Consider the following 11579-nt stretch of genomic DNA (forward strand, 5'->3'; position numbering starts at 1 on the left):
CCCCCGCCGCAGCTGGGACATCTTGCGGCTGTGCCGGTGGCTACGGAAGACTGAGCGGTTGTGGGGGAAATGCCTGTGGCTCTTCAGTCTCCACTGGTGGCTGCAGAGGGGGCGATGGTGGCCTGGGGGCCGGCTGCGGCGGTGGCTGCCGTGGCGGCGGTGGCGGGGGCTGCGGAGACAGCGGTAAGAGGAAGAGCGGTGGCCGGGGGGCCGGGCCATCTTCACTTCTACAGGGTCCAGGGTGCAGTGGATGTGGACGTCTTGGGGCTTGGCCGGGGCCTCTTTGGGGGGACTCTCACAAGCCTGGCAGCTTCCATCTGGGGGCGCAAGAGTCGGGGACGACAGGGCGGATGTCAGGAGAGCTCGGGCTGGGAACGCTGCGGCCTGGGTTTCTGGGGCGGCGATGGTGGCCGTAGGGGGACGGTGACCCCTGCCTCTCTCGCCGCCATACTCACTTCTCAGATTAATCCAATGTATCATCTTGTCCAAGGCATTCTCGAGTCTGTGCCACATCTGGGGGGAAGGGGGGGTGGGAGTGAAGGCCAGCAGGCCAAGGGCACGCCCGCCCCCAGCCCTCTCCACCCCGGGGTGGGGGGGTGGCCCACCGCCACGCCGTCACTGACCACAGTTACCACGTTGATCCCCACGTTGACTAGAATGACGAGTCCCAGCAGCAGGAAGAGAAAGTCCTCGGCGCCCTGGGGGGCTTCCTGGTAGTGACTGCAGGACCCCAGGCTGTCATAATAGAGCTGGTTTTCCATGGTGGGGGGGTCCTAGGACCACCCGGGCCACCGCCCCCCCCCCACCAGCCCCGACCACACTGTGCTCATGCCGGGACCTGGGGACACCTACCAGCTGGTGAGGGAGTTGGGTCACAATGAGGCGCATTGCGGGGCATCACAATACACGGCGGGTGGCTCTTTTATCCACTTGGCTTGGCCGTCACGTGGCCGCCTCTGACCCTGGCTGCCACCTGATGGGAGTCCAGTCCCCCAGAGACCCCAGAGCTCCGTTTGTCTCTCTGTCTCCGTAGGGCTTTGCGTAAATCAGCACCGGATTCCCGATTTGCAAACATGGCGGCTCTGGTTGTATGTACGACCGTCTTCAGTGGGGACGGGATCACCCATAAAGGATTTCCTCCATTTCATTGTTCTTTTGGGACATTAAGGCAGCGTATGTAGCCTGAGGGGACTCTCCACCCGCGCCTACCTGGGGCCAGCGGCTCCGGTGACAGCAGGGTCCCCTCTGGGGTTGCCATTCGCCCTCCCTGTCCCGCCGGTGGCTGCAGCCCTAGACGTTGGGGTCACCGGGCCCATTGACCCCTTGGCTTCAGAGCAAGACAGCCTTTCTCCCGCCTTGCTGGGGTCGCTCTGCCAGGGACCACCCCCAACCGCCGTGTCTCCCCTTTCTGACCACCTGCCCTCCCACCGGCCCGGCCCTCCGAGCTGAAACACCCGCCGTGGGCTCCCACCTTAAGAAAAATCTCACGAAAGGCGCAAGGCACAATATAGATGTAATTCGGGATTACAGTATACATGTGACAAAAGGAGCCGCCTTTTAAACCAGGCTCAGCGCTGGGGGTCCGTGGAAGTGGGGCCCTGGGGACCTCAGGTCACTTGTTTGCTTGAGGAGCAGCTCAGCAGAAATAAAAGCGAGAGCCGACGGGTGTTTCCCTTCCAGCCTCCAAACACCTAGTAGGCCCACAGCCGCTGAAGGGAGCCCGCTTTCAAACGAACCGAGCAGCAGGTGACTCACGAAGGGCCCGTCCATCCCCCCCTCCCGTGGCTCCCCTTCCCTCGGCTGCGGGCGTGTGCACGTGTATGTGGGCGCGTGTGCCGGTGAGCCCAAGTGTCTAGCAGTGGGGTCGGGCCTGGCTTTCCCTGCGCTCTGTGGATGGAATATTCTGACGGGTTCACGCGGGAAGCTGAGGAGGCGGGGAGGTTCCGCTGGGCCAGGCTGACTCCGTGGTAATGAAACGTCCCCGCGGGAGCGCGGTGCCCGGAGCCTCCGACGGCTTGAGGTTGATCCTGGGTGTCTGTGTGACCGGGAATAAGTCCCTTAGCCTCTCTGAGCCTCGGTCTCCTCGTTGGGACAGGCAGGCGCTAATCAGAGGAGCAAAGTCACAGAGGGCTGTGCCCTTATGATAAGGCAGCCCCTTGAGAATGTCCCCAAGATTTCATCCTCTGCTCCGAGCCTGCTCTGGGGTAGAAGAGCTTTGGGGTCCTGACCGGGACACTGAGGGCCTGGATCTCGCGGCCAGCCGGGCCCCCCTCAAAGACACCAGGCCGTCTGAGGGCTAGGGCCACGCGGATGGGGTCCCCCCCCGGTGCAGGTCTGCCTGAGGCTCTGGGGCGGGATTTGGGGGGCTGCTCTGGGCACAAAGGGAAACAGGGGAGTGGCGGGCGGGCACCTCGGAACGAAGAAAGGCCTGGGAGAGAGCGGAGGGTCCTTAGGGTTCTGTTGCCAGGGAGACCATGGTCTTAGCGCCCGGGGCTTCTGGGTGCTGGGTGGGCCCTGGCACCCCGCACACCACCACGAAGCACCCCCTCTCTTCCTTTTATTGTCTCCCGGTCACCTCTCTGTCAGGGAGTGGTACACCCAGTCCTTGCCCGCGCCCTCGGCGTCGCTGGACTTGGAGAGGAGGGGGTAGCAGTGTGACAGGGCCTCCACCTCGCGGGTCAGCTCCCGGAGCCGCCGCCTCACGTCACGGGCGTCATACAGCACGCGGCCCGAGGACGGGCGCCGGGGCATGTCGGGGACAATTGCTGGGCCCTGGGCAGGGGGCGGGGCTGCAGGGGCAGGGGGGCACTGCTCTGGCTCGGCCTGCGCCCCTGCGCCCGGCCCACAGGTGTCGTGGCTCAGCCCCTGAGGGCTGGGGGGTGGAGGGTTCACGGGGTACACGTAGGCCTCGAGGCCCAGCTCTGACCGCATCTCTGTTTTGAGGGGATTCCCCTCTACGGTCTGCTGGAAGCGGATGGCGTGGGGAAGGGGCTCCATGGCCTCCCGGGCCCAGGGAGCCCAGAGCCCCTGGGTGGACTGAAAGACTTCCCAGTCCTCGGGGTGACCCCAGTTGTGGGAGCACACTGCTGGGTGCCGACGCGGGGGCTTCTCGTCGTCGGTGTCGGGGGCCCAGGCTGCGGGGCGGTGGCCGCGGCGCCCTGAAGAGCCCCTGTGGCGATGGCGGCGAGTGGGCGGGGGGGTCACGGTCATTTTCACGGGGTCCATGGTGCACCGAAGGTGGACTGCGGGGGCGCTCTGTTTCGGAGGCTGGGTCGGCTTCTCAGGTGCGGATGACCTAGAAGCTTCTGTGGATGGAGGGGAGGCGAGGTGCTGGGGGGCGGGGGGAGGCCNAGGGGGGGGCCCGGGAGGGGACAGCCAGAGGGGAAGAGTCAGGCTCCGGGTCAGGGTCAGGGCTGGACACGCCCGGTTTCTGCCTCCCCTCTGCCCCCAGCGGCCCCCCCTTACCTTTCTCATAAACAATATGGAACACCCGACGTAAGAAGTCGCGGAGTCTGCGCCAGAGCTGGGTGACGGAGGACACGGTGACCCCGGGCCGGCGCCCCGCCCCCACCCCCCCGCCACCGCCCNNNNGCGTGTGAGGCCCAGCCGGGCCGTGGCCGCTCAGCCATGGCCATGGGGGTCCCTAGGGCCACCGGGGCCCCTAGACCCCCAGCCCACTGTGCCCCCAGCGTCCACCCACCCGCCTGCCTGTCCCAGAGGCTCCTGGGGGCGCGCGGGTCACAATGGCGCCGAGGCTCTCTCTCACAATGTGCCACGGGGGAGAACCTTGGGCTGGGGGGGGGGGGGCCCCTTGCGCCAGGGCCCAGGCCTTGGCAGAGGCCAACCTCTCACCTTATGTTCCCGTCCCGCGGCCAGGCCCCCGGACCGGCCCACAAGCCCCCTGGCCTGTCCGCCGTCTGCCCCTCCCCCCACTCCTTCTCTACACCAGGCTCAGGCCTCACCCACACCTGGGCCCTGAACAGAACCCCCAACATCGCCGCTGCCATGGCGGCCTCACCCCTGCACCCTCTGCCCTCAGAGCCGGTCAGTGAAATGGGCTGTGGGCTTGGAGGGCCCCCCCCCTCCGCCAACGGGGGCCNAGAGCAGGCACAACCAACAGTTAAATTTTTATATTTACAATATTCTCTTCATCTTTTGCCAGGTTTAAAAATGTGTACAGAGCCGCGAAGGGTTGGGGCAGGGACATGGGACCGTCAGGGCGGGTGTTCTGGGGAGAGGGGCTGGGCATTGGAGTCCGTGGCTGAATCATGGGGTCCCCCGGCCCCCCTCCCGTGCCCCAGCTTGGGGGGGGGGCGTCTGTCTACAGGGTTCAGGGCCCAGGTCCCTAGCATTTAGAGGACGTGGCTGTTTGGACAAGAGCTAGACCAGGCAAGGGAACGGGTCAGAAAAGAACGAAGTCTCCATGGGGGGAGGTCGGAGAAGGGACAGTCAGGAGGCCAGGGGCTCTGGACCTGGGTGTGGAAGACGGCACCCCACCCCCTACTCAAGTTTGGCACAAACCCACAAAATGCCAGCAGCCGCCTGCCGGCGTCCCTTAAAACCCTTCCTGACGAAGACCTTCTTCTCCCCAGAGGCCCGAGCCCTTTGTCCTCGGCCTTGGGCGCCTCCTTTCCGGGCAGTCACCTCACACACGTCCTTCCGGCTCCCCCCGCCGCTGTCTGCCCAAGCCCCGTCCCCCACTGCCCCTCCATCTGTCCTCGGCACGGCTGACCTCATTCTCTCCCCAACCTGTCCCTGGAAGCCCTGAGCCCCTGCTCTCCCCCGCTCCGCCCTCCCCCGCTCCTTTCCTTCAGCCCTGGCCTGGCTGCGGGAAGGGGGGCCAGGGCAGAGAAGGGAAGGGCGGCTGCGGGGCGAAGGCGGTCTGACGCCGGGATGGGGCGGAGGGGTACACTGAGGCACGGAGGGAGGGAGCGAGACACAGTGAAGAGCGGAGACACAGGCGGGGGACTCATAGCTGCCACTTCCCCTCCCCNCTTGGCACATTTTGAGGGTCTTGCCCCCTACCCCTCAAACCCACCTACCCAGTTTGGCACGGATGAGCAATGGCCTGAGGACTGAGGGAAAGGCTGTCCCCAGACCCCAGTGAGGGCTTTGGTCAAACATGCATGGCCTCTGTGGGTGGCACGCCACGCCCCCCAACTTGGCATCTCTTGGGGGTGAGAGGGCAGAGCTCTGCCCCCAGGAGCTGTACATCCCNACCTGCCGGGTGGGGAGGAGCTAGGCCTTAGGCCTGGGGCAGGGGGAGGCCGGGAAGCGCCTGCGAGCGAGGGGCAGTCTGCATGGGAAAACACACACCCACATGCAAGAACACGTTTCCACCCGGAGAACCGTGTCCCGGACCCGTGGGAAAACAAGTTCCCGGGGAACACGGGGGGTGCACGCATCTCTTCCCCTCCCCCTGGCGCGGAATCGAGCCTGTCAAGCCTAGCCGGAGGACGGGCCTCATCTGACATACGCCATGGGGGGTAAACATGCTTCGTGGGGCAGAGGGCGCGAGGGGCAGGGAGCCGGGGTGGGGGGGACTGTGATTTCCTCGCAACTTCCCAGGCACCACCCTGCTGTGTCCGTCCGGTGGCCAAGGATCAAGGATCACGGTGGTCCGGGAACACACCACTTCCAGGGTCTCCATGGGGTGGGGAAGGGGAGGAGGTGGGAGACGGCGTGAGGGAACAGGATCCTGGGGTACAAATCCCCGCAGAAATTCTTGGAGGGGGGCCAACATGTGTCCAGGGCGGCGAAAAAAAAACCTCACCCTGCACATGGGAAAACGCACCCCCTCGTGAGAAAGCACACCTCCGCGTGGGAAAATACTTCCCCGTTTCCGCACACCTAAGACTGGTGTCCCAGTGGAGGGGACAAAAAGCCCCCAGTTGTTCCAAGGCCCAGGTCCAGAGAAGAGGGCGGGCCCCCCGGCATCCTGGCGCGGAAACCCACGTCCACCTCCGGCTCCTCCGCGGGCGCGCGCGCGCGCGCGCAGGAAAAGCCTGTGCCGAGCGGGCCTCCCTGCGTCCTGAGNCGTGTGCAGGTTGTGCAGGTGCGGCACGAGCTCCAGCCAGAAGGCCACCTTGTTGGCGCGGTAGTTGTCGCGCACGCGCGGCTTCAGGCCGATGTGCAGGTACTGCTTCTCCTTGCTGTTGAACTTGCTCCACACCACCTCCTCGAAGCGGTTGGGCTTGGTGTGGATGAACTTGGTGTCCTGCGGCACCGGCTGGTTGGGGTCGCTGTGGGCACAGGAGGGCGGGGAGAGGGGGAGTGAGGGCGAGGTCCCGAGGGCGCAGGGGTGGGGTGTGTGTGTGTGTGCGCGCGCGCGTGTGCGCACACGCACGCTCGCATGGAAGGGAGACCCACAGAGATGCAGAGAGCAGGGGAGACGGAAGGAAAGCCAGAGAACACGACAGAGACAGAGGAGACAGAGGAACTGCCAGAGACAGAGACAGGCAGAGAGATAGCCAGTGAGAGGGGCAGAAGCTGAGACTGCGTGAGATAGACACAATCAGAGGGGTTCCCGGGGGGCTCAGTCGGTGAAGCGTCCGACTTCAGCTCAGGTCGTGATCTCACAGTTTGTGAGTTCAAGGCCCACGTAGGGCTCTGTGATGAATGTAGCTCAGAGCCTGGAGCCTGCTTCAGATTCTGTGTCTCCCTCTCTCTCTCTGCCCCTCCCCTGCTCGCGCTCTGTCTATAGCTCTCAAAAACAAATAAAAACGTTAGAAACTGAGAGTCAAAGACACAGGAGAGAAACCAGCAAGCAAAAGGTAAACAGATGGAAAAGAGAAAGGGAGAGGCATCGGTGGATTTGAAGAGAGAGACAGATGCAGAGACAGTGAGAGATGGACAGACACAAATCCTTACACACGCTCAGATACACAGCCCAGAGCATCCGACCGAGACAGAATGTCCAGAGAGAGGGAGGAGGAGGGCCGGAGGGACAGACCCCGAGCCAAAGCCACCAAGCGAGCCCCCCCACCCCCTGAAGGACACGGCCCTCTCTTTCGGACCCCGGCGCACTCTCCAACACGCAGCTCGGTGCCTGGCACAGCGGAGGCGTCTGGCAGGTGCCTGGGTGGAGAAGGCAACGCTGTGCGGGGGGCGGGAGGGAGAGGGCGCGGAGGAGGGAGGGTCTGTGTGCCTGGGCCTGCAGGGGGCGCCCCACCCGGCCCCGCCGGCCCCTCACCCAGTCTTGGCGAAGTTGGTCCAGTAGGTCATGACCACGGCGCTGAGCATGACGTCGTTCTTGGAGAAGTTGCAGGGGAAGAGGTCGGTGGCGCCCACCATGGGCACACCGAAGACGTAGGGGAGTTCATCCCCGTGCGCTGCGTCTGCCCACTCGGGCCGGCCCTCGGCCTGGCAGTGATGGTAGAAGGTATAAAAGTAGACCGGGGACTGGTAGTCGGCGTGCAGCTTGGCGGTGGCTACGGCCGGCGCCACCCACTGGTGGTCGGTAAAGAGCGCCAGCAGCGTCTTCCGGCGCATCTCGCCGTTGTCCCGGTCGGCCCAGTCCGTGTACATAAACTTGATGGTCTCCCGAAGCACATCCTTGCCCTCCGGGTAGCCGTACAGGTTGTCCACAAAGTTGGAGACGGTGAAGTCGAAGGCGCTGGCGGACACGCCGTCCTCGCTCTCCGCGGAGTCCTCTACGAACTTGAGGCCTTCTCCTTGGTTGACACCAATGAGCATGTCATAGTTGAGGAATTCTCCCTGCTGCATGAGGATCTCAGGGTCATCGGGGACGACGTCACCGTCCACCACGGGCCCGAAGGCGATGTGGTAGCTGGGGAGAAGGGGTCAGGGTCTCGTCACCTGCCCCCTGGCCTCCTCTCAGCCCATAGCCTGCTGAGCCCTGCGCTCACAAGTCCCTTCTCCCCAAGCCAACAATCTCCTGAGTCCTTCGGGGCCCTTGGCCGCTCGAGAAGCCGTCCCTGCCGCGCGTCACGGGACCGTGCGCACCCTCGCTCTGTTTGGGCCCCTCCACTTGGGGGAGGCTTCCGAGAGAAGAAGGCAGGGCCCGTGGGGGGGCCCGAAGCCCGCCCCTCCTTGCCTCCTCGAGGGGGGCGCCCCTCACCCTCCACCTCCTGGGAACCAGAGAGGAAAGCGAAGGCCTGGCCCCGGCCCTCTCCCACCCCCATACCGGGCGGGCTGCACGTCCTGATCCACCAGCTCCCGGGAGGGCTTCCGGCGCAGACACTCCACGGCCTCGGCGCTGTCCTCACGGTCGCAGCCCACCTTGGCCGCCAGCAGCCGCGTGTACTTGAGCGGCTGGTAGTTGACGGACCAGCTGGAAATGGCAGTGCCGCTCTGGGCGATGGCCTTCTGGAACAGCCCTGGCGGGGACAGGCAGACCTCAGGCTGGGCTATGTGGGCTCGAGGANACACAGGACGCCCCTGCCCCAGATCCGAAGATGGTGATGCGCTCGGGGTCACCCCCAAAGTGGGCGATGTTTTCACTGAGCCAGCGCAGGGCCTGGATCTGGTCCAGGAGTCCATAGTTGCCTTTTGCAGCCTGGTCCCCGGTGCTGAGAAAACCTGGGGGGAGGGGAGGAAAGGGGCTTCCTGGGGGCTTCACAGCACCCCGGCCCCCTTTCCGGGCAGCTCAGTCTAGCCCAGAAGCCCTTCCGCTTCCACCGGGGTGAGAGAACACCGCCCGCCCCAGGGGCCCCCTCCCGGACTCCGGCCCCCGGCACTGGCTGTCCACCCTCACCGAGCACCCCAAGCCGGTAGTTGAGCGTGGCCACAATGACGTTGCCGTAGGCGGCCAGGACGGAGCCATCGAACATGTTGCCGGTGCCCTCCATGTAGGAGCCGCCGTGCAGAAACAGCATCACAGGCTTCTTCCCGGAGTCCCGGATATCTGTGTGGGGAGGGGGTGGGCGGTGGGCCGGGGTCGGGGGACAAGGACACAGTCAGACCTGAAGCAGCACCGCCCAGCTCTCGGGCCCGCTGGACCATCAGGCGATCAGCCCGGAGCTCCGGGGACATGTCACTCCCATCCCTGGGGGGGCAAGACCGGATTCCCCTCCCCCCCTCCCCAGCTAGCCCTGGCCGGAGGTCCCCCCTCACCTCCTGCCAGCCTGCCCCACGGCGCTTCTCCCAATGCCAGACAGACCTTCCGAGAAGCCTACGAGGCCGGGGTGGGGGTGGAGGGGCCCTCCCCAGGGCATCTGCTGGATCCCGGGGACCCCCCAACCCACACACACAGCAAATCTCCTTCCCGCTCCTAGGAAGACCAGACTCCCAACGCTGGCTCTGGCGCTAGGGATGCTGGGAGGGTCCTGGCCGCTCCTCGGACTCAGGCCTTGGGTCTCATGTCCACGTGGTAGCCTGGTCTGTGGGCGAGGGGGGTGCCAGCCTAGGGTCCCTGGGGGCTTGGTCTCCTCCCCGCCCTAATTCCTTTCTAGGTCACCTCCCCAGTTACCATGGCAACCCCCAGCCTAATTACTTTGCAAGAGGAGGCAGGGTGGGAAAGAGCTTGCTGCATGCGGCCAAGGTACAGCTCTGTAGTTTCAGAGCCCCCCCCCCCCCCCCCACCAAACCGGCCTGACCCCAGGTCCTGCCCCGGACCTCCCTGTCGCCATGTCCCTAAAGGATCCCGCTAATCACTGCCACGTGTGGCAGGCCCTTGAGGCCCTGCAGACTACGCGGAGGAGAAACAGATTCCAGAAGAGGGCGGGAGGCTGGGAGGGGCTGCCCAGTGGTCCCCAGGGCTATCTCGGGTACCCTCCCTTGCAGCCCCTCCATGGGGCAGCCACCACACCAGGCTGGGGTCCCCCATGGCCCCACAGGCCTCCTCCTTGACACTTGCCGTGTCCCAACCAGCTGGGCCATTGGACAAGCCAGAGCCAGCCGGGCCTGGGCCTCTGCCCCCCTCCCTCCTGCTGGAAACTTTTCTCCCGCCACGAAGTCAGCCTGCAGGCCGCTAAGGAACTCCCCTCCCCCCCTGCGGACCGCTTTAGGCCTCCGATCTCTCAGAACCTTCTCTGTCACCTCCCTCTGCCTGGTGGGCTCTGCCCTCTCTGCGCCCTCACCAAATCCGGGTCTTCCCCTTGCTCCTGACCCTCTGCTGGCCTTCCAGCCACATTCAGGCTGGAGTCCCCCCTCCCCGCAAGGCTCTCTCTCAAAGTCCTCAGTTCGCCCCCTCCTCCCCACCAGGCACCTCCACTCCCGGTGTGGGAGGAGGGGGGGGTCAGAAAGGGAAGGAGCAGGGAGGGGAGCTGGGGCAACAAGAATTCAAAACCAACAACAAAAAAACAAGATCAAGAAAGAAGAAAGAAAGAAAAAAACAACAACCAAAAAACAAGAAGCTCTCGGGGGGGCAGATTCGACAAGAAAAGAAAAAAAAAAAACCCAAAAACCAAAAACCAAAAAGATCCGTTTTTTGTTTTTTTTTTTGGAAAAAAAGAAAAAAAGAAAAAAGTTCTTTGCATTTTTTTTTTCTTTTCAAAATTTTGTGGTGAAACTCCAAGATATTGGGCCCTGTTTTCAAAAATCGCCAAATTGTTTAATTTGCTTCCCATGTTTGCGTTTTCTGCGTCTGATAGGCTTTTTGGAAATCGTAGGTTTTTGGTTCTGACGTTTCAATTGTGCCATCGATTTGCCCACTTTAGATTTGTTTGTTTGTTTCCAATGTAGTTTCGCTCCAAATTAGCGTTGTTTTTTTTGTTTGTTTGCTTGTAACTTGTCACAAGCGTCAAACCAGCCCAAATTCCTATCAAATTCTACACATCCAATTCTTTGGGGTTTGGGTTTGGTTTGGTTTGGTTTCTCTGACATTCCAATTGCTTTTTGCACTGAATAGGTTTGCCGTGTTTAGCTAGTGGGTCCAACATTGTTCTTTGCGTTTGCGGTTTTCGTAATTCTTGTTTCCAATTATTACGAATTTTTCTTTTCTTTTCTTTTTCGTGTTTAGGGGGGACAACGGCTGAGGGGCCTGGAAGGCTGTAGGGGCGTTTAGTTAGGGACAGGGCCGTGGGCGTCCTACTAATCAGCAACGACATGCAACGGGATGTTTAAATCTACCTGTGTCTGGCGGATTGAGCGTCGCCTCGTCACGTTTTTTTGTGAGCGGACCTAAGACCGGGAACACAAAACAGAGAAAAAAGGACAATTTTGTGGGGAAAGATGGGGGTTGGGGGGAGGTGGTGGATGGGGAGGGGAGGACAGAAAGCAGAAAAGGGGAGGGTGGGGGGCAGAAAAAATAAGCCAAAAAAAGCAAAATTTGGTCGCAAGAAAAAGAAACCAAGAAAAGAGAAAAACGTTTCTACAACCCGATTTTGTTCCCCTCCCCGGAAAAAGTCATGCCCCAANATTGACTTGGCTTGTCGAAGTGTTTGCTACTTGCTGGAAATGAAGCGGTGTTAGAGGTGGGGGGGAGGGGAGGGGAGGCCCACCCGGAGCCCGGGCCACCACCCACGCAGGCCCTCTTCAGGGCCCACGCGGCACCTGCCTGCCCCCCCAGACTGAGAGACAGGGGCTGCAGCAGAAAGGACAGATCTGGGGGCACAGCGTAGGCGGGGGTGCCCCCCCCAGCTCACAGCCCCTGGAAGCCCTCAGCTGCCCTCTGGAGG

The 11579-nt window shown here is 63.0% G+C and overlaps 3 protein-coding genes across 6 annotated transcripts in view; all 3 read right to left on the reverse strand.

Moving 5' to 3' along the window:
- The window catches only part of SPEM2 (SPEM family member 2), a 1683-nt gene extending 835 nt beyond the window's left edge, over positions 1–848 (reverse strand). The window contains 3 exon segments of the mRNA XM_077746806.1: positions 5–317; positions 456–513; positions 624–848. Of these exon segments, the coding sequence (XP_077602932.1) occupies positions 5–317; positions 456–513; positions 624–761 (509 nt within the window). The 5' untranslated portion in view covers positions 762–848.
- Positions 849–1495: 647 nt separating this feature from the next.
- SPEM1 (spermatid maturation 1) lies at positions 1496–3296 on the reverse strand. Of its 4 annotated transcripts, none has more exons than XM_077746651.1 (3): positions 2576–3296; positions 2411–2457; positions 1496–2035 (listed from the first exon to the last, which is right to left on the reverse strand). In XM_077746651.1, the coding sequence occupies exons 1-3, from the start codon at positions 3223–3225 to the stop codon at positions 1752–1754; spliced, it is 981 nt and encodes a 326-aa protein (XP_077602777.1). In that variant the 5' UTR covers positions 3226–3296; the 3' UTR covers positions 1496–1751. The 4 variants fall into 4 exon arrangements, with proteins under 4 accessions (XP_077602777.1, XP_077602779.1, XP_077602776.1 ...); XM_077746653.1 differs by having other exon boundaries at positions 1496–2102; XM_077746650.1 differs by lacking the exon at positions 2411–2457.
- Positions 3297–4810: 1514 nt separating this feature from the next.
- NLGN2 (neuroligin 2) overlaps positions 4811–11579 on the reverse strand; it is a gene marked incomplete at its 5' end in the record, with an annotated part of 9600 nt that continues 2831 nt past the window's right edge. The window contains 7 exons of the mRNA XM_077746754.1: positions 4811–4911; positions 5956–6242; positions 7193–7789; positions 8147–8358; positions 8390–8541; positions 8717–8866; positions 11032–11082. Coding sequence (XP_077602880.1) covers positions 4811–4911; positions 5956–6242; positions 7193–7789; positions 8147–8358; positions 8390–8541; positions 8717–8866; positions 11032–11082 — 1550 coding nt within the window. The remainder of the gene's footprint in view (positions 4912–5955; positions 6243–7192; positions 7790–8146; positions 8359–8389; positions 8542–8716; positions 8867–11031; positions 11083–11579) is intronic.

Source organism: Crocuta crocuta, unplaced genomic scaffold (assembly GCF_008692635.1).
Source record: "Crocuta crocuta isolate KB4526 unplaced genomic scaffold, BGI_CrCroc_1.0 scaffold139, whole genome shotgun sequence".
In the NCBI taxonomy this organism is placed as follows: domain Eukaryota; kingdom Metazoa; phylum Chordata; class Mammalia; order Carnivora; family Hyaenidae; genus Crocuta; species Crocuta crocuta.